The sequence below is a fragment of the Cololabis saira genome, chromosome 12, assembly GCF_033807715.1.
Source record: "Cololabis saira isolate AMF1-May2022 chromosome 12, fColSai1.1, whole genome shotgun sequence".
Lineage (NCBI taxonomy): Eukaryota > Metazoa > Chordata > Actinopteri > Beloniformes > Belonidae > Cololabis > Cololabis saira.
In genome coordinates, this window is record NC_084598.1 from 35,688,930 (window position 1) to 35,710,027 (window position 21,098).

General features: G+C 40.0%; 1 protein-coding gene across 5 annotated transcripts in view; it reads left to right on the forward strand.

Moving 5' to 3' along the window:
* The window catches only part of celsr3 (cadherin, EGF LAG seven-pass G-type receptor 3), a 158,952-nt gene that overhangs the window by 30,605 nt on the left and 107,249 nt on the right, over nucleotides 1–21,098 (forward strand). For all 5 annotated transcript variants that reach the window (XM_061736720.1, XM_061736725.1, XM_061736721.1 and 2 more), the window contains exons 2-3: nucleotides 8,324–8,667; nucleotides 13,696–13,984. In XM_061736720.1, the coding sequence (XP_061592704.1) occupies nucleotides 8,324–8,667; nucleotides 13,696–13,984 (633 nt within the window). The remainder of the gene's footprint in view (nucleotides 1–8,323; nucleotides 8,668–13,695; nucleotides 13,985–21,098) is intronic.

Consider the following 21,098-nt stretch of genomic DNA (forward strand, 5'->3'; position numbering starts at 1 on the left):
CAAATTAGCTTCACTAAAACTAAGAAAACGTCTATAAACCTGCTGGAATTTACTGGTTTTCTGCATTAATTCACCAAAATGCCAACTGATTTTTCTTCTAAATAATAATAGACAAACACAAAATGATTATAAAACGATTATAACTTTGAACGGCCATTAAAATATTCACAGCATGAGGGAAAAAGTATAGGAACCCTTGGAGTTAGGGCCGCCGCAAGGGGTATGCGAACCGTGCGACTGCACAGGGCCTCGCGCTATGGGCCGTTTTTTTTTTTTTTTCCCTTATAAATATCAACAGTCACCTTCCATTACAGACCTAAATGTGTAATAGTCTGTGCATATCAATAAATATATGTGCAATGATGTCTGTTGTTCAATACAACTGATCAGACCAAGCGCAGACACAAGCTGCTCTGATCCAGACGGTGGAGTTGGAACAAACTGTCCCACAATGTCGAGAGAACGAGACAGATTCAGGAAATTTCCATCAGGGGATGAAAAAACAAAAAAACTAAAGAAAATGGAAGAGTTTAATGCCTCTCTGAAAGGCTTGTTTGATAAATTAGTTACAAAAATCACCAATCCGACCGGGTCTCAAGCAACCGCGAGGCCCCGCGTTGAGGCAAGCCGAGATGAGGATGAGGCAGGGGAAGGTATCCAGTATTTTGCTAATTGGAGAGTTAAAATTGCGCATATAGACACCCGATCCGACCCGAAAAACCCAAAAATTTTGCGAGGGGCCCCCCCCCGGCCGTTTCGCACAGGGCCTCGCAAATCTCCCAGACGGCTCTGCTTGAAGTTGACGGTCAATTAATCTGAAGTTCCTGGATCAAACCTGCACAACATTACGGGGGAACCTAGGACCGTTCCCCGTTACAACACGGCTTCAGCTGAGACACATTGGAGGATTTCTGGTGTTAACAGCTCTGGTGAGGTCATTCCACAGCATCTGTATGATGTTAAGGTCCAGGTTCTGACTGGACGGCTCAGAAAGGTGGATTTTCTTTTTCTAAAGCCATTCTGCGGTGGATTTACTTCAGTCATGCTCTTGTCTCCCCCTGTTTTTACTGGACTTCAGGAGCATCTTTTAAAAAATTAAAACAGAGTATCTCTAAACCCCCATCTCAAAGCTCATTTAATTAATTGGACTCCAGGTGTGCAAACTACTGGCTCCAGTCAGCTGTAGTTGATGTAATTATGTAATGGGTTCACTTGCACTTCCGCTCAGAGCTGTGAGTGTTTAATGGGTGTGCTCAAGGCAAAGCGAGACAAGAAACCCTATGATTATTTCTGTTAACCGCTTAAGCACACTGTGTTTTTCTGTTATTGTGACTTAGATAAAGATCGGATCAAATTTAATAACAAAATTACTGCAGAAAACCTATTAAGTCAAAGGAATTTCCCGTCTTTTTTTTTAACTACTGTATTTTTGCATGTTTAGTTGTTTAATGCTAGGTTTAATGCAATTTTTTTGGTAAGCGCTTCACACTAACATAGCTCTTAAGGCTGACAAAATCACTGCGAACTGTTGCTCTGATAATTTTCCCATTTTTCATTTTATCCTTGTAACGGATTCATTTGGGATGTCAAATGTTGCTGTTAGAAAACTGCTGTAGCTCCCTGTGGGCCGCTGATGGGGGTTCCTGTGAAGCAGGCGCTTCAGCTTGCCTGCCAGTGACATTTTAATAGATATATATATTTATTTCCTGTCAGAAAACAAGCGCACAGCCTGCGGGAAGCCAACATGCCTACTGCACAAAGTGGACGGATGATATGTTAAATGAGACAATATCTGCAACAGGTGTTTGCAGCTGGAACCTCATCATACGAGTACATGTTTTAAAATAATTCAAACCTGTCGTCTAAAAGAGGATTTCAGTATCCACGTGTTGCAGAATAGCCACATGTGAATAATACCGGGGAATATTCACCTAATTTCACTGCTGACATTGCATGATCTATAGTTAGGAAAAACCCTTTAAATACTTTATTCATTTTTCCAAATATAGTCTAATTTAGCCAGTGATCCTGAATAGGAATAACCGCGCACACGTTTATAATGGATGTGTGCATGGATGGACAGATGAAAAGTCTAATTTTGAATCCTAAAACTATAGATATTTACATGTTAAGTTTCACCTCGTTTTTGAACAAAGTACTGTACGCTGAACTTTCCACGTCCCACGTAGATGACCATGGGGCCATGAATGTCTTGTAAAACTGGCTGTTGGCTCATGAATATGTGCTTTAATGACATACTTTAGTTGAACTTTCATTGGAAGGCAGTTGTGTCCCACTCTGACTGGGTTTGTGTGAATGTGTGTGATTGTGTCCTTCCTGCCACAGCTGATTATTCGGCCTCAGTTTACTGAAGCAGAACTATTCAAGATACTATTCAAGATTTATGTCAGTGCGGTTCCATGCACATCTAAATCAAGCTATTGGAAACAATCTAGCTAAGGATTAAACTGGAGTTTCTGAGAAATCCAAGTATACATGCGTGAGAAGACGATCGATTATTGAGTGAGGTGTGTTCGACTCTGCGATGCTAGGTGGTGCCACACACACTTTTGCGTTCTTCCGGTTACTTCTTTGTTGTTCATCTTCTTCTTAACCTACTGTGTTGATAGTCTGGCTTTCGCGGTGTCGTCACTTCCAGAAGGGGGAGTCCCGGGGCGGTCAGTAGCTCGGCTAAGCGTGTGTTGCGTATACACGCCGGATTAGGACGCATTATCTGGCACTAAAAGCTCGATCTCAAGAGCTGTATACATGGCTTTTAAAACCTCAATACCGGTTGGATTAAGGCAACGATTCGACTTTCTGTTAGTGCATGTAAACATACTGACTGGAAACGGTCGAGATCAATGTCAGGGCTGCATCTTTGCAGGACTGACAGTAATCAATAAAGCCATGCATGGAAGGATTAAATGAAGCCCAATACATACATACATACATGTATGTATGTGTTTGTGTATATATATATATATATATATATATATATATATATATATATATATATACACATACACATACATACATACATACATATAACCTGTATTTTAGAGATGGAGAGGTTTTCTGTAGCGTCTTCCGTCCCCCACCTGTCCCATAAGAGCACTACTCCCTCTGGCTGTTCATTTATTATGAAAACCCTCTGAATTTCAGTGTGTGTGCATGTTTTTGTATGTGTGTGTGAGTGTGTATACGCGTGTGTGTGTGTGTGTGCTGGGGTCAGCGGGGAGTGAGACTCCTCATAATCCGGTAATCAAACCAGCTGCCACCAGACCCAACCCCCAGCCTCAAAACCTTCTCGCCCTTCTTCTCCCTCTGTTTCCTCCTTCTTTCAGTCAGTGTTTCATTTCTGCAGCATTGCTTTTTTCTCTTTCATTTCCTCCTCTCTTTTTGTGTATGTTTATTTTTGCCACTAGCAAATGACGAAGTGTAAGTATAGGCGAGACGTAGAAAACAAAGATTTCTTTTCCTGCTTTAAATTGTCAGATGTTTTTGTTGAATGATTTTGATTTTAAATCTAGCAATAACATTTTGAGTTATGTTTATTGGGCAGAAGGAAGGACGCTAGCGTTATGCATTTACATATGAATTGCGATTTAATTCATTCCTTGTAAGTCCTGGGCCTATTTCTCTTTTATACTAATCGTGTCTTTTGCTTTCCAGTTTTTTAATAATCCCCTTTTCTCTTTCACCCTCTCTTATCTCACTGCCCCCCGATCTTCTTGGTTTCATTGTATTCCCTCCATCGCGCTCATTTAGTTCTTTTCTGTTGTGACCCCTCCTTTATTGCTTAATTTTTTTATTCTGTTATCATTCACTCTGTTTCACTCCTACATTCAATCAATACTTAAAAAAATAGCGTCCTTAATTTTTGTGATACCTTCACTTTAAAAAAAAAATTTGCTTTTTGACCTAGAAGTCGAACAGCATGTATGGCCGTCTGTATTGTGGATGATTAAAAAAAAAATAATAATAAAATCGTGCAAGGCTTTAAAACGATTTCCTGGCAAATCCGCAGATTCAAGAGGATACATTCTTTTTCTGCTGTAACATCAGACGAAATAATGTAATTATTCCCGCGGCCAGCCTTGGAAGTGGCTTCCAGATGATTTCACACATCCACCACATCTTACTCTCTTGAGGGAGCACCTTTGGTGACTAAATGGAGTCAAAAGGATCCATAAGGAACGCTGCTCTGGCCAAGAGGAGAGGAGGGGGCTCATGATGGGGTGTGTTTTCTCAGGGAGGACTGCAGCAATGTTGTTAGGTCATTCAGAAAAATCCCTTACCCTGCCTTTAAGGCCTAGAGCTCAGGGTGTTTTTTTCTCCCCCTGTTTTGACAGACAACTCTACTCAGGAGGAAGAGGACTTGAACTTGAACTTTTGATTTCTGGCCTTGCAGTCCACATATAAAAATGTCTTCGAGCAACACACTGAATCCCACATTGGCCCCGATGTGTTTACAGATGTATGATTGTGTGTAGGAAAAAGGAAAAACATTGTTAACAGAATCACAACAGAGTGGTGGACAAATGTTTTGTTGATGGGTGAGTGTGGCTTGTGGTGCTAAAGCAGCTTGGGTTGTCAATAAAACTGGAAAAGTGTAAAAAATACAATCCCTTGACTGTAACATACTGTAATGACTGTTGTCTAGAATTAGGGCCACATGATGAGAGCGTTTAGAACAGGGGTCGGCAACCCGCCGTTCTAGAGCAGCATGCGGCTCTTCAGCGCCGCCCTAGTGGCTCCCTGGAGCTTTTTCAAAAATGTTTGACCTTTTTTTTCCTTTTTTTCTTCTTTTTTTCTTCTTTTTTCCTTTATTTCTCTTTCTTTCTTCCTTTTTCTTTTCCTTTTTAATCTCGACATTTCGACTTAGTTTCTCGAAATTTTGACTTTTTTCTCGACATTTCGACTTTTTTTTTTAGATTATACTTAAACATTAATCTCGACAATTCGACTTTTTTCTCGAAATTTTGACTTTTTTTCTCAACATTTCGACTGACTCCTCAACCTTTCGACTTTTTTCATGAAATTTTGACTATTTCCTCAACATTTCGACTTTTTTCTCGACATTTCAAGTTTTTTCTTGACATTTCAACTTTTTTTGCAACCTTTCAACTTTTTTCTCAACATGCCGACTTTCTTCTCAACATGCCGACTTTTTTCACGAAATTTTGACCATTTCCTCGACATTTCGACTTTTTTCTCAACATTTCGACTTTTTTCTTGACATTTTGACTTTCTCGAAATTTTGAGTTATAACTAATATAGATACATGCAGCATGTGTTGCCTTCATTCTAAGGCTTATACAAGACTTTTCATTTTTTGCGGCTCCAGACATATTTGTTTTTTGTGTTTTTGGTCCAATATGGCTCTAAAACATTTTGGGTTGCCGACCCCTGGTTTAGAAGAATGAGATCAAGAGCATGTGAGTGCAAACAACTGAAATCCCAGGCAAAGATGGTGGTTTAATAGGGGAAAGTAAAGTAAAAGTAAAGTACCTCAGGCCCGTCAGAAGGGTCTTCTTTTAGAAAAGATCTCCAACAGACTGTTAAAATTTTAACTCAGAGTTGACAAATCCTCAGAAGAGAAACTCGGAATTTCCAGTTTCACATCGGGGTGTATAGTTGGCTCTGGCTGCTCTGAATTAAGCGTGCGCACCACAACTACAAAAATACAGGGTCCTTTAGCATGATTTACCACAGCAATAACAAGTAAACAAAACAGATCCTCCCACCTTTCATCATTAGAATAGAGCTTTTATTGCAATATTAAGTGAATCTGAGCACCTCTTTCAGCGGGAGAGTAGAGCGACTTCAGGAAGGAAAGAGAGTTGATGTGGGAGAAACTGCAGAGCGAGTCAGTGTGTTATTTAAATGTTTAATGAGTGATTTGTTATAGCGTGAGTGACGAGTGGTGGAGCGTAGGTGTTGGGAGCAGTTTTACAGGAGACAACCAGAATCCGCATGTGTAACTCAAAGCATCAGGTTCATGGTTGTATCTCATTTTAATAACAATTTACCTGAGCAAAAACATTATTCAGTCCAATGACCCTGGAAAGCCCCTTTACTTAGAGGTGGGAGCAGGGTGATGTGGAAAAAAATATTATGGTGAATCATTAATGATTCATTTCTATAGCATGAAGGCTGTGATTTGGAAGAAAACTCACGTCTGGAAATCTTTGACTGAAAGATGAATTAAAAAAAAAACTATTGGAGGTGAAGTCAGGGAGTATGACGGGTAAATGTAACAGCAGGAAAGAGATAATTCTCCAGCAGAAATGATTGGCACATGGCAAACATTATCGGATTGTCAATATAAGCTATTTTTCGGAATACAAAAGAAACTCCATTCAAACCAGTTCAGGCTCTAATAAAAGGACATGTCGGTCCTCAGACGTGCGTTTTAAAATTCACTGACTAATGAAACACAAAACCCTGAGGGATGTTGAATAATCTGGATGACCTGTATAAAAAAATAAAAAATCCGGCACGTGTAGAAAGCCAGTTCTATCCTGGCTGATCCAAGTCATCAGCGGTTTCGAGAGTTTCTGCCTTTTCCTTCTGGCTGCAGATGTAACGTACCGAGATGTCGGACCAACAGGTTCAAGAACTCTTGTACCTGTTGCTGCGTCTCAATAGTTCAAAATTAGTGCAGTATCTTTTTTATTTTTGGTACTAGTCTCTCCTGTTTGTATGATGCATGTTATGATCATACTGAGTTTAATCTTGCCCTGCTACCCTTAACACAAATTGCCCCCCTGAGGGATTAAATTCATCTTGAAATTAAACCTTTTTGAGCTTTATGAAGGGTGGGAGACAGAAGAAGTCAGTGCTTGTTGAACAAAACCATGTTATGTTTGCAGAGCAGCTTACAATGCTAACAGACTTCTCCTCTTTGTTTGTTTTCTGTTTTAACCTCACAAACAAAATGGAAATCTCAGAGTTTCTGTCAGTTCAAGGTTCAACAAACTGAGCTTTTGTACAAATCTGCCTTCTAAATAGGTTACCTGGCCTGCCTGCAGACTCGGGCCCGCATGTGTGTTCATGTCTGTTTGTGTTCCCAGTGACTAACCTTGCTTCAGGACTTCATTACCATGGTTTGCATTACAAAGAAAAGTACAAAAAAAAAAACAGAACCAACCACACTGCTTTTATATCAAATTAAACAAAAGAAAATTGAAACCAATGTGGTGCAGGTGATGAGGCTCATCAGCCACAGGTGTGGCGGTTGGATTTCAGTGGAGCTCTTTCCACCTGTGGGTCCATTTCCCTGAAATCTACTGCTTAACAGAATGCACATCACATGACCCAAATGCAGCATGAACTTAATCGTGAGCCTGAACTAAAACCTAGATAAGAACTTTTGCCACCGACTGTAAACCTAATTCCGAGCATATCCTGCATGCCCCTGGCAGTTCCAGTCACTTCCTCCCTCTTATGAAATTTAGATAACATGCAGCAGTGCATTACCTTTGATTTAATGTGCAACCCGGTTTGAGCGAGTGTTTTATTCACTTTGGACTAAAAGGTAGCCTAAAGAGTGAAATATAATGCTGTATTTCCAGTATTTGTGCATTGATCCCAGTTGTTTCCTACTTCTTCTGTATTCTTTCCTTCTACTGCTCACAGTCATTCAATCTCCAACTTCTTCATCTACGCTTTTAAGTATTTTTTCCTACCTTCTGTACATCCTGCAATGAACACGTCTGTTTCTGTTGGTTGACCTAACTAGGGCTGGGTATCGATTCAAATGTCAAGAATCGATTCGATTCCGATTCTTAATATTCAGAATCGATTATCATGATTCGATATTGATTTGGCTTAGTGTTATTTAAAATGTTTTTTGAGCTGTTGCCTGAATTATATGACTGTAAAATAATGAAATAATACTATACTGTGAAATACTATACTGTGAACCTGTGAAATAATAATTTCACAATAATTATTGTGAAATAACTAAGAAATAAATAAGAAATAAATTACTCAAACAGGCCTTTCAATATCCATTTAAAGTGCAAAAAAGAAAGAAATTGCAACAGTTCATGCAGTAAACAAATCATTTTAGCTTATCTAATTTATTCTGTCACCACGCACTCAGAAGTGTCATGACAAACTGTGTGTCCGACTACTGGGATTAAAGTTCACCTGGCGAAAATGAAAAAAAAAATAAATAAATCGATCTTTAGGCATAAGAATCGATTTTTAGGAATTAATATGAGAATCGATTTAGAATCGAAAAATACATTTTTTCAACACAGGCCTAGACCTAACTGTGTTTTCCTCTTCTCCCCTTCCTTAACCTTTCCAGACGGCGTCCACAGCATCTCAGCCCAGTGCGTTCTCAGAGTCCTCATCATCACCGAGGACATGCTTGGAAACAGCGTCACCGTCCGCCTCCAGAACATGTCCCAGGAGCACTTCCTGTCGCCGCAGCTGGGCACCTTCCTGGAGGGCGTGTCCGCAGTGCTCTCGGTGCCCGTGGAGGACGTCTTCATCTTTAACATCCAGCCGGACATGGACGCGTCGCCGGGCCGGATCCTGAACGTCAGCTTCTCCGCTGCGTTGCCAGGCGGAGACTTTTTCCCCTCTGAGGCCTTGGAGGAGCAGTTGTACTTGAACAGACCCAGGCTGACTTCTCTGACGCAGATGGAGGTTTGTTCATGTGCAGCAACACACACCAACACATGGGAATCCCACTTTAAACTGGTTAACGTTGGTGGATTTTAAGCAGCATATGGAGGCAAATGTGCAGATGTTGCAAGTGGATCACGCTTAAAAAAAGAAAATCAGTCTCTCGCTTGTTTGGGATTTTACCAAAGTTACACGATGTACAATTTTACAAACGTAGCTCTTTTTGCTACATTGCAAACATTAGTAACGGAATCAAATCTTTACTTAAAAAGAACTTAAATATTCAGCTTTTTATTCCAATAATTTTAGTCAGCTAGAAGCACGAGACACTTGTACTGCATGCGACCCGAGAATAATTCCCTATATAGGCTCAAGGCAGGGTGGGCATATAACTTCATGCAACAATGCACAAACCCGACCACCATATGTTATCAGGCATGAAGTGACGCATACCTGCTCGCAGCAGGGGCAGTGCTTACATTACACACATGTTTACACAGCTCAGAGCCTTTCTACCCATGCAAATGCGTACTCTGGCACATGTGCATGGGCAGATGTTTCAGTGTGTGTGAACATGTGTAACCAAAAGGAAAAAGTATTTATGAAGGGGTGAAGGGGTTTTCTGGCCAGCCATCCAATGAGAAAAAAGACGCATGTGCTGTAGAGTGGGGAACGCCCTTGAATGACTGATGGCTGTTTTGCAGTAAAAACCTGTTGAGCCAAGATGCTTTTAGCAATTTTGCAGCCGTCTTGGTCGTTTTGAACAGTGGACTCTCCTATCAGCCGCTGAGCAAGGCCTGCCATTTCCAACTGGTTTTGGTATTTTTTGTACTGGTCATTTCACAAGAGAGAATTTCTGCAAATTGAGTAAGAATAAGCTGGCAAAGCTGGTGAAACGGGGTTCAGCAGTGTGAAGAGATAAGGCTGAGAATATGAGCTTCCCTTTACAGACAGTGGCCCACAAACTCCGTTAGTATAAACTCCTTCACTATCGGAAGAGACACAATCTTTTAAATTTAAATGATCCCATGACTTTCATAGGACTTTAATAGTATGTCATTTTAAGAAAAAAAAAAAGGTCACTAATCATTTAGAGCTAACGAAGCCTTTCTGATGTGAGATGTCTTGAAGAACCAAGATCCATCCATCCATCCATCCATCCATCCATCCATCCATCCATCCATCCATCCATCCATCCATCCATCCATCCATCCATCCATCCATCCATCCATCCATCCATCCATCCATCCATCCATCCATCATCCATCCAGCCTATCCCAGATCATTACAGGCGAGAGGCAGGGGAACCCAGATGCATGGATAGATCAAATGTATCCCAAATTGGGAGATTCTTATGTTACCGAAGGTTTCAGTCATATAAAGTGACAAAAAATTCACTATAAAAAAAACGAAAAAATGTTTAAACGTACAAAGGGTTCCCACTTTTTCCCTTAAATTATTTTCCAGGACGTTTCCGGGACATTTTAATTGAGGATGCTCCTCTTCCCTGTGGTCTCTGTAAGCAGAAAAACCTCACATCACGGACCAACACTAACGACACTTTTCAACTTTCAGTCGCTAGTTTTGTCTCTAAGCATTTAGTCCTTAACGGCATCTGAAAAGTCACTAAATCTAGCCACAGTCAACTGGAAGCACTGGGTTGGAAAACCGCTCTAAGCAATCTGATGGGCTGGTAGGGTCACGTGGAGCTGCACCGGCTACAAGCAGAGAAGCGCTGTACCTTCTACTCTAATGCACAGCCTTAATGTTGGATAATTTTGCAGGAAAACTTAAGCGTTTCCAGGACATTTGACTTTTTTTCATTTTCCATATGATTTCCAGGACTGGAAAATTGACCAATCGTTTTCCAGGACAGATGAGAACCCTGCCTACTGCCTATATTCCATACTAATAATAAAAGGGGATGATGTGTGGATATTAGAATGCATTCTGAGTTGGAGGGTGAAAAGCAGCGTTAACAGTGTAGTGGTGGTTACAGCGACTACTGAAACACAGCGAGTAGCTGTCACACAAGGGTGATGTGTTATTCAGTTGTGTGGCATGAGGCAGAAAGGACTTCCTGTTGCTGTCCTTGTTATGTAGGAGTTGTGCGAGTCTGTTGGAGAATGAGCACTGTTGTCCGTCCAGCGTGTAGTGGACAGGGCGGTCGGGGGTTACCCATGATGGATAACAGTTTGTTCAGTGTCCTCCTCACCACCACAGCTTCAAAACTCTCCCCTTCGCAGCCAGCGATGGAGCCATCGTACTGAATACATTTATTCAGTCACTTAGTGAAAAACAGAGACAAACAGAGCTGGACACAACGGACTGGCAGAACATTTCCAGTGTCTTGTTATACACATTGAAGCATCTTGGCTTCCTCAGGAAGTGGAGGCGACTGAGCTCCTTCATACACAGCTGTTCTGTCGGCCTACCCAGGGTGCACAGTTTCAGTGCTGTTTTCTGAGGTCATCCACTACCTCTCCAGGCTTTTTCCACATACATTGGTAGATGATTTCCTCCAGCCCACTCTTCAAAACGATCCATCAGAGTGCTATACTCTCCTTCCTGCCCATCACTTCTGAAACAAGAGAAGAAATCCACATGGTCATCCACTCAGGATCACCATAACTTCCTTAAAAGTCATTAAAACGTCCATGAAACTCTACTTATCCAATAGGGATGCACCTTCCAGACCCTAATATTAGATATCAGGCCCATTGGTGTCTAAACAGCCAGATCAGGTATGGATAATGGGATAATGTGACACATCTAAGTAGCTGATCCATTTATATCATGTTCATCTGGGCAAGACGTGCCATGTCTCGTGTCAGCTGGGTGAGCAGCATTGGAGGCAAGAAAAAGTATGGGAACACTTTGGAATGAACTTGGTTTCAGCATTTCCTATAAAATGAAATGTCATATTTAGGCCCCGTTTACACGTAGCAAAAACGGTGGTGTTTTAATGCGTTTTGGCCGTTCGTTTACACGAAAACGGAGCTCAAAGTCACCAAAAACGATCATTTCTGAAAACTCCGGCCAAAGTGGAGATTTTCAAAAACTCAGTTTTCACGTTTGCTTGTAAACGGAGGGAAATGGAGATTTAGGCTTCAGAACGTCACATTATGCAACAGAAACGTCACCAGCATCATTTGTGCGACCTGTGTTTACAATTTGTTTGGCCACCGTCAATATTTTCTTGTATTTTACCTGTTTTATATTTTAAAGTCACACTTAAAAGTAACTCCACTTCTCTGTCACTCCAAACGAAAGACTCTCGTTCCATCTTGGAAGTTACTGGCAGTCAAGGCTGATTTATGGTTCCGCGTTACACCAACGCAGAGCCTACGGCATAGGGTATGCGGCGACGCGCACCGTACGTAGGCTACGCCGTCGATTTAACACGGAACCATATTATTCAGGCTTCACACGTGTCATTTGTTGACGTTTTCCAGGATTCTGACTTTAACATGACTTTACGCTTCTCGTTACACTGCCCCCTGCAGGTTTGGATGCTCATAGCACCCTTAACAGCGTATGTATGCGGGTTCGTGTAAACGAGGATATTTTTCAAAACGTAAAGGGGGAAATATCCGTTTTTGTAAATACCGGCTATGTGTAAACATGGCCATATTCTAGTAACAACAACAGACACACAATTTACTTCAGGTGGTAACACACACCAATAATAACAATTACTCTTGTCTTTTTTGAGTACCCCTATAAAAGATTCACAGAGCTGAGGGAAAAGGTGAGTGAGGTGTTGGAGTAAATCGTCAGTCTAACTTCTTTTGGCAGTAGAGGTCTTAAGCAAGTGTTTTTGTAGTTCTGAATCAGACATATTAATACTGTCTCTGGAATGAATAATATAATTACTCATAATTACCACCACCACAATCATCATACGCATCATACACAGAAGGCAAACATCCTGGAGCCTAAAAGCCTAACGTACATCGTGTCGACCAATAGGGGGAGGGTTAATGCACACGATGTGGGGGAGGGATAGAGAGGCTTGGCAGACTGCATGATGGGGCACATTTTATTCTTAGGGAGTGCCGGAGGGAGACGGAGGGAGGCTTTCACACATCAACAGATGTAAGACCAGTGTGTTTAAAAAAAAAACAAGAAATTATAATGATTTGTTTTTACCAGCTTAAGCACTCTGTGATCATCTTTTATTGACACTTAGATGACGATCAGATTGTGTTTTATGATAAATTAATGTAAAAGATCAGTTAATTTGACAGTCTCTCACTTTGTGTTGTCATCGTATAGATACAAAAATAAGTACATTCATATCCATGTCATAGTACTTTATATTTTGTCATACAAAGTGTAGAAGTTAATGTTGTGATCACTATACCATCAGTCTCTTCCACACAGAACTGGGAGGGGATTCTAGCCTTCAGGCAAAAATACTTATTTACAAGACTGTCTCAGAAAATTAGAATATTGTGATTTTCTGTAATGCAATTACAAAAACAAAAGTGTCATACATTCTGGATTCATAACAAATCAACTGAAATATTGCAAGCCTTTTATTATTTTAATATTGCTGATAATGCTTACAGCTTAAGAAAACTCAAATATCCTATCTCAAAAAATTAGAATATTCTGGGAATCTTATTCTTAAACTGTAAGCCATAATCAGCAATATTAAAATAATAAAAGGCTTGCAATATTTCAGTTGATTTGTATTGAATCCAGAATGTATGACATTTTTGATTTTTTAATTGCATTACAGAAAATAAAGAACTTTATCACAATATTCAAATTTTCTGAGACAGTCCTGTAAATGTTTCCTGTAAATAACAAGACATGGAGAACTGAAATTATTGTCAAAGAAACTCAATTCTTAATATGAGATTAGACCTACAGGTTTACTGGAGTCACATGTCAGAAGGCGTGTTTTGAGAAATAAAAAAATAAAATCCGGTGTTACTCCTGAATGTCTACTGAACTGTGATTTCTGGAGTCATGGAGTTGGAAATGTTCTCTGCTCTCTGATGACTCATGCCTTTCATCTGTCCTCTCCCATCACTCCAGGTCCTCCCATTCGATGACAACGTGTGTTTGCGGGAGCCTTGTCAGAACTACATGAAATGCATTTCGGTGCTCCGCTTCAACAGCTCTGCCCCCTTCATCTCCTCGCCTTCCATCTTGTTCCGGCCGATCCATCCCATCGCAGGCCTGCGCTGCCGGTGCCCTGTGGGCTTCACGGGCGATTACTGTGAGACAGAAATCAACTTGTGTTACTCCAACCCCTGCCTGAACGGAGGGGTGTGCGCCCGCAGAGAGGGGGGCTACACCTGCATCTGCCGTGAAGACTACTCTGGTGAGCGGGGCGGTTGGGTTCCAGTTTTCAGCTGTATTTTAATTGTAATTAGATGTACAGGTGTATGACCTTAAATCTGAATTTCTCTTTTAATTATAAACTATGATACATAACAGGGTAATTCATGCCTTTAGCAAAATAACTGTATCTATTATAAAACCTTTTAAAACAGCTAAATCCAAGATACATAATAAGATAAAAAATGATTGCATTTGCACATTTGATTGTGCAAAGTCATGCCTTTTCCACCCATTCAATTACAGTAACAAAAATCCTTTCATGAATTGGTTCTGGTCCCATTTGTTGCCATACCCAGGCTTTATGCAATGACTTATACAGAAATGAGTAAGGGCCACTATTTAAAACAAGCAAATAGCTGTAAAATAGCTAATAACTCCCTGGATCTGGAAGTTGTTAAGGTAAAATGACAACAATCATTCACTGACACCTGCGTAGCGATGCTGGATGATTCTGGATGTCCTATTGATACCAGTTTGGTTGGTCCACTGCCAGAGCCGACTGGGAGATTTGCGAGGCCCTGTGCGAAATGGCTAGGGGGGGCCCTTGAAATTTTGGGGTTTTTCGGGTCGGATCGGGTGTCTATATGCGCAACTTTAACTCTCCAATTAGCAAAATACTAGATATCTTCCCCTGCCTCAACATCATCCGGGCTTGCCTCGACGCGGGGCCCCGCGGCTGCTTGAGACCCGGTCGGATCGGTGATTTTTGTAACAAATTTATCAATAGAGCCTTTCAGAGAGGCATTAAACTCTTCCATTTTCTTTGGTTTTTTTCTTTTTTCATCCCCTGATGGAAATTTCCTGAATCTGTCTCGTTCTCTCGACGACTCTTGTGTGACAGTTTGTTCCAACTCCACCCGTCTGGATCAGAGCAGCTTGTGTCTGCGCTTGGTCTGATCAGTTGTATTGAACAACAGACACGCGCATCATTGCACATATATTTATTGATATGCACAGACTAGTAGACATTTAGGTCTGTAATGGAACGTAACTGTTGATATTTATAAGGGAAAAAACGGAGAAAAAAAAACGAAAAAAAAATAAATAAAATTTTTTGAAAAAAAAAAAAAAAAAAAAAAAAAACGGCCCATAGCGCATAGTCAGCTGTGGACAGGCGGCGGCCCTGTCCACAGCTGACATCACATCCTAGGGCACCAGATGCCGTTTCCTCTACATCCCCTGGTACTGTCCCCTGAAAATCAAAGTCTGGGATGGGTTTTTTTTACTCGGACCCTCGGGAACTTTGAAAGATGTATTTATTGTTTATAGTACATTGTGGGAATAGATTTGTATAATACATCACATCCATGCAAAACTATTTTTCAGAATCGTTCTGAATGCTAATGGTTACCATTTATTTATTCATTTCCCTTCATCCTGGTGTGTTTGAATGCAGAGACTCCAAAGATAAAGAGATGGAAAGGGGTTTCCTTTTCAAGATGCATCTGAAAGGAAAAGAACAGAGTGCAGTGTGTGGAAATGTCTGTTTTGTGCAGCTTTTAACTGTGCCCTGCTAAACTCGAACTGACTGTCAGCGCTTCTTTGTTCATGTCCCAAACAGACTTCTACTTTGATAGTCTCTTTTGTCATGTTGAACTGAACAACATGGAAATGTGCACGATGTCTCTCGTGAGAGCATCCTCATATTCAGCTACCTGTTACAAAGTCACACACACACACACACACACACACACACACGCCCACACACACACGAGCGCGCAGATGCCACTCACGCTACCTTTCCCAATGCCCGAGGGTCCTTTCCAACTGTCTGTCGTCCTTCTTTGTGTCCCTTCATATCGCTGCATCGCCTCAACTCTTGGTTTGACGTTGAGGAGGAACGATGATGTTAATGCGACTGAGGGATGCACCAGCACCACATTGGCTTTTTATTTCAATTCAAAAGCTAGTTGGCGGCGTGAACCAGCACTTTGGTTTTAAGAGAGATGTAGAGTATTTTCCAACCTCCCACTGAGGCAGACAAGAAGAGATGAGCAGGGAGGTGGGAAATGAGCAGAGGAGGAGGAGGAGGAGGAGTGCGATGGCAAAGTGGCGGAGAGATGAAGGAACTCCAGAAAGCTTAAGAATCAAAAGCAGTGTGACAACTAGAGATAAGGGGAAGTCAATCTGGAGAAGAAGAAAAGAGCTAGATATTAGACAAGTCCCCATTGGATTTGCTAATGAAAAATGTATAATTTAAAGAGAAAACGTGGTGGCTTTGTTGCTCGGGAATCCAAGATCACACTGTGAGACAAGTAAACCAATAACTTATTTTCCATCAAGATCCAGACAACACATGAATTACGAGCGCTACGCTGAACAACCAAGGGACAAAATGATTCCTTTCAGAGGATGAAAGGGCTTAATGTGATGGTTTGTCTCTCAAAACTGGCTGGGACGTCCTCTGACGGGAGAGCAAACTCCAACCAGCTGGAAGTGGAACCCATCGACCGGCTGCTAGAGATGGTAGAGAGGCCAGGGGTTTAAAGTTAAATATGTTTCCCTGAACCTGAAAAATACAATTTTTTTCCATTGAATCACAGTGACAAAACTACAGTATTAGGGCCAGGCAAGAGAAAAAAAATTTGAGAGTGGAAGATTTTTTTTTTATTGTGCACTTCGAAATGTCGAGAAAAAAGTTGAAATGTCAAGATTGTTGAAATACAATTTCGAGAAATGTTCTCAACATTTCGACTTTTTTTTTCCGACATTTCGACTTTTTTCCTCAACATTTCGACTTTTTTCTTAAAATTTCGACTTTTCTAAACATTTCGACTTTTTTCTCGACGTTTCGACTTTTTTCTCGACATTTCGACTTTTTTCTTGCAATTTCGACTTTTCTAAACATTTCGACTTTTTTCTCGACATTTCGACTGTTTTCTTGAAATTGTACTTCAACATTAATTTTGACATTTCAACTTTTTTCTCGACATTTCGCCTTTTTTCTTGAAGTGCATAATGAAAAAAAAATCTTCCTCCTCTAAAATATTATTTTTATTTTTCTCCTGCCTGGCCCTAATACTCTGTCGTACAAAACAGTCTCAGTTGACTCCAAAATCTTTATCTAATAATGATGGAGAAATTGCTGTTAATGATGTAATGTAAGTGTAAAAATGAATCATTTCTCATGGGTAAATGAAACTAAAATGAAATATCTGACTAATAATGTAGAGCTTTAAAGATGTAATATATATGTCTGTGTGTTGAACTCGGGCAGCAAATGTTGCAGAGACTAAAAATAAAAGTGTAATTCTTTTTGAATGCACTTTTAAAGTGGCATGACAAAGAAGTGTGAACATAAGGAGTATAGATGGGGTATGGCATCAGTTTGGTTGGAGGGAAATGTATGAATACAGTGGGAGTAGCAGAAGTAAAGATGAAGGGGGAAATGGAGCAAAGGGCTGGAGGATGAGAGGTGGGAGAGGATGAGGGAAATCAGATGGGTTTGGGTAGTTGTGCTTGTCCTGCGTGGGCGTCGGGTGTTGTGATGTCTTGTCAATGGCTTCAGGCTAGAAAGAAGAAAAGAGTAGGACGACGATGTATACACAGGGACGAATTGATTCTCCAACACAGAAATCTCCAGACGTCTCCTAACCAAGTTTACTCTCTCCATCCTTTGTCTCCTTGTTCTTTTTGGCCCACCTTTTTCCATCCTCTCATACACTTCCTGTGGCTTTGAGTTACTTTTCTCGGAAACTATAGATTGCTCCCACAGAAAAGAGCTAAGCCCAGGGTTTTGACCGAGACTGACAACACTGTTTCCTCAGCATTTCTGAGTTTAAAAAAAAAGGCACTTTTAAACATCTGAGTCAGGCATGATCTGCGATAAAGGAACTGGTGTTTCTTTGGGGTGCTTTAGGAAAGGGATGCCTTGAAAATGAAGCATTGTTGGATGAAAATTACTGCCCTAATTAAGAAAAAGAGGACTTTTCTAGTGGATTTGACCTCTTTTACCAATGAAACCAGTGACCAAAACACATTTAACCCCACCATGAGCAAAGTTTGACCCTCTTTAAAGAGGCTCCTTTTTGTCCATAGTTGTCATTTTCTGGGTTTTCTGTTGGTCTTAGCTTTGTGTAAAAGTTTTGGGTTGTTTTTCTAGTTTGTCTTGATTTTTAGGTTAGTTTTGTTTAGTCTTTGCTGAATTTCCCATTTTACTTTGAAAGGATTTTTTTGTCTGACATGGGTGATTGATTGATTGATTGATTGACCAAACCCGTTTACCTCTGTCCTGGTTGTTCACACCTGCGTCTCCTCAGTCCCAGTGTCTGTATATTTTCATATATATTGTCTGTAAATGTAACTTTCAGTCACCAGTTGTCAGAAATCTCAAAAGGTTCTTTTATGGCCATTAAAATGTTGTGGTAGTTACTTGTACAACAAGTTTTGGTGGTGAAATAGATGGCCAAAATGGATGAAATAAGAAACAAAGCATAAACTGCAGCTAAATGCTTAATGTAATGCAGGACTGAACAATCACCATGTTGCAATTTCCTTGCTACACATATAGTATCTGAATTTCTTGTGACATGACATCTGCTTTCTTAAATAATTATTCCAAGGCGGTACTGAAACATCTGGCGAGGTGTTTTACACCAGGACGACAAGATCACGGTTGACCTGCCTCCCTAGGAGCAAAAGAACGGCTGTTTCAACCCTCGACTCAGTCAAATGGCTGTTTAGGCAATCAAATGTATTTCTAGTGAAATCCGACTGTATCACACATAGAATAAAATGCATCATTTAAAAGCTGCTATTTAGTATTAAGATCAGTTTATTTTTTAAGGAAATGTTATATTTTAGCATTGATATTAGTGCTATTAAAGAAGGGAATAAGACTCTGAGCCAGTGGTTTTTGGTTGGCTGAGGCTGCAAACCTCTGATCTGAGAAGAGCAGAGAGCCACAAGTGGTTTTAATAAAACCTTTCTGTGGAGTGTGGCCTAGCATGTACTCTGATTCTAATTAACAGTCCTCATTAACAGTCCTCATTAGCTTGTCATCAGGGTCTGGACAACTTTGTTGATGACACAGCTACTTGTATCACGGTGTGCTGAAGCAGAGAAACTCAAACATGCAGGACGGTGGCGCGAGGACCAGGGATGACTAACCTCTCTACACTTTCAGAAAGTGAAATGTGAACAATAATACATTGAAATGAATAATACTTGATTAATCCTTTACAAGAAATTGTATGAAATAACATATGAAGTCGTATCAAGGGACCAGTCTTTAGAATAATTAAAAGATGTTTAATTATTCTGCTCTATATAAATGTACCCCTGCAATGATGTTTAAGCAAAGAAATTAACAGGCTGGCTCTCATTCTTGAAAACTTTAAAGTTGTGGTAGTAGTAATTACTGTAACAATAATATCCTTTATTTAAATAGTACATACCGTAATATAATACAGAATTTATAGCACATCTAGTATGAAATATTGTGAATGTTCCAGGTTGGTTGTGGCAAAGTTTGGGAGTTCAGGAGAAGTTTCTAATCATACTGTGTTATTCAATGTTGAAGAAGAAGAAACAAGAAGTTTTCAGAAAGTTATAAATACGTGTACTAGTATTTTTTATCTTTTTCCACTCCTGGATGACTTAAACTAAAGTCAGTCCGCTGTAAGCAAGGAATTTGTAGTCCTGACTCCCGCTGGTACAAAGTTAGTTTTAATACTCATATAACCTGATGTGAAGTTCTCACATCTCTGAAAAACAAGACGGGTTTACAGCACTTGCAGGTAAACCACCATGAGAATTCTTAACCCTGAAAGTAGTTGGTGGTATTAAAAAAACTAAAGTTTCCAGTCGAAAGAGAACCTTAAAAGTTGAGATGATGCTTGATAGAAAGAGAAGCTCGTTCTCACAAAATAAAGAAGAAAGACTCAGAAATGATAATGTGAGATGCACATTATGCAGATTACAGTTGGTATATTATGGGGGCCACGCTTCGCAGAGCTGAAAGATGAAAAGAGGAGATGAAAGAGAGCGATGGAGGCAAGCATGCAAACTGAAGCTGCGCAAAGATAAAGTCGTGCACGGTGAGGAAAAGGACAGAAGTAGAACTTAAATGTGTTGGTTGTGTCGAAGCAGTCTGAGAAACAGAAGTGAGTAACAGGCAGTAAAGCGGAGAAGAAATGCAGTAGGTCGAGGTGAGATTAGTCTTGCATGTGAAAAGGCAGATATGCATGTTATGTTGAGAAATTTAATCAATCAGATAGGAGGGGAAAAAGATTACATGTGAAGCTTATTATCTTTGTATTGGAAGAATAATGCCTGGTATATGTGAATTTTCAGCTTTTTAAAGGTGGTTTAGTGCTTGAAAGTTTGGCAGATAGAAATAAGATGAGTAGAGCATGACCAAGGAGAGAAATTTAGGGGAATTTTAGGGGGAAATGTAGTTGGCTGAAACAAGACCGAAGAAGAGATGGAAGAAATCAGTTTGGTCGAAGAATGAATAAGATGGGAATGATGATGATGAATACTGGGAAGAGAGCCCTCTCAAACTGAAGGTTTAGAAGAAAGAAATGAAAAAAAACAGGCTTTTATAGTTTATTCGAAATAACCCCAGCTGAATATGCAAAACACCAGTTATATATATAAAATCATCATCTTTCTGTAAATGTTTTTATGAAACTCATTCAAAGACCAATATTATCACCCCCTGTTAAAATAATGGCCCAAGTCACAACTTTTTTTTTCAAAAAGTAACAATTGAATTAAATATTTGACTTTCTTTTTTTCTGTTTTCTAGAAAAACTTGAGAATAATATGACTTAGGCCAATTTCTTTTTAAGAAATCCCTCAGACAGGCTTCCTTGTGGGAAGAGTAACCATTCTGAATCTTTTGGATTTAAACTGTTTTTCTAGTTAATATACATATAATTCAATGTAATAATTAAATGACTCGTGCACACTCAGATAACTCAATATGGAAGTTTCATTTCTGGGTGTAAATAATAGATTTTACATTCATATTACCTGTCCTCACTCTCTAAATAGGACCATCTAATCACCTTTGACTATACCAGAAAATTAGATCAATATAGCTTTGAAGAGGTTTGAATTAGTCTGTTAAAAATACATTTTAAAACTTA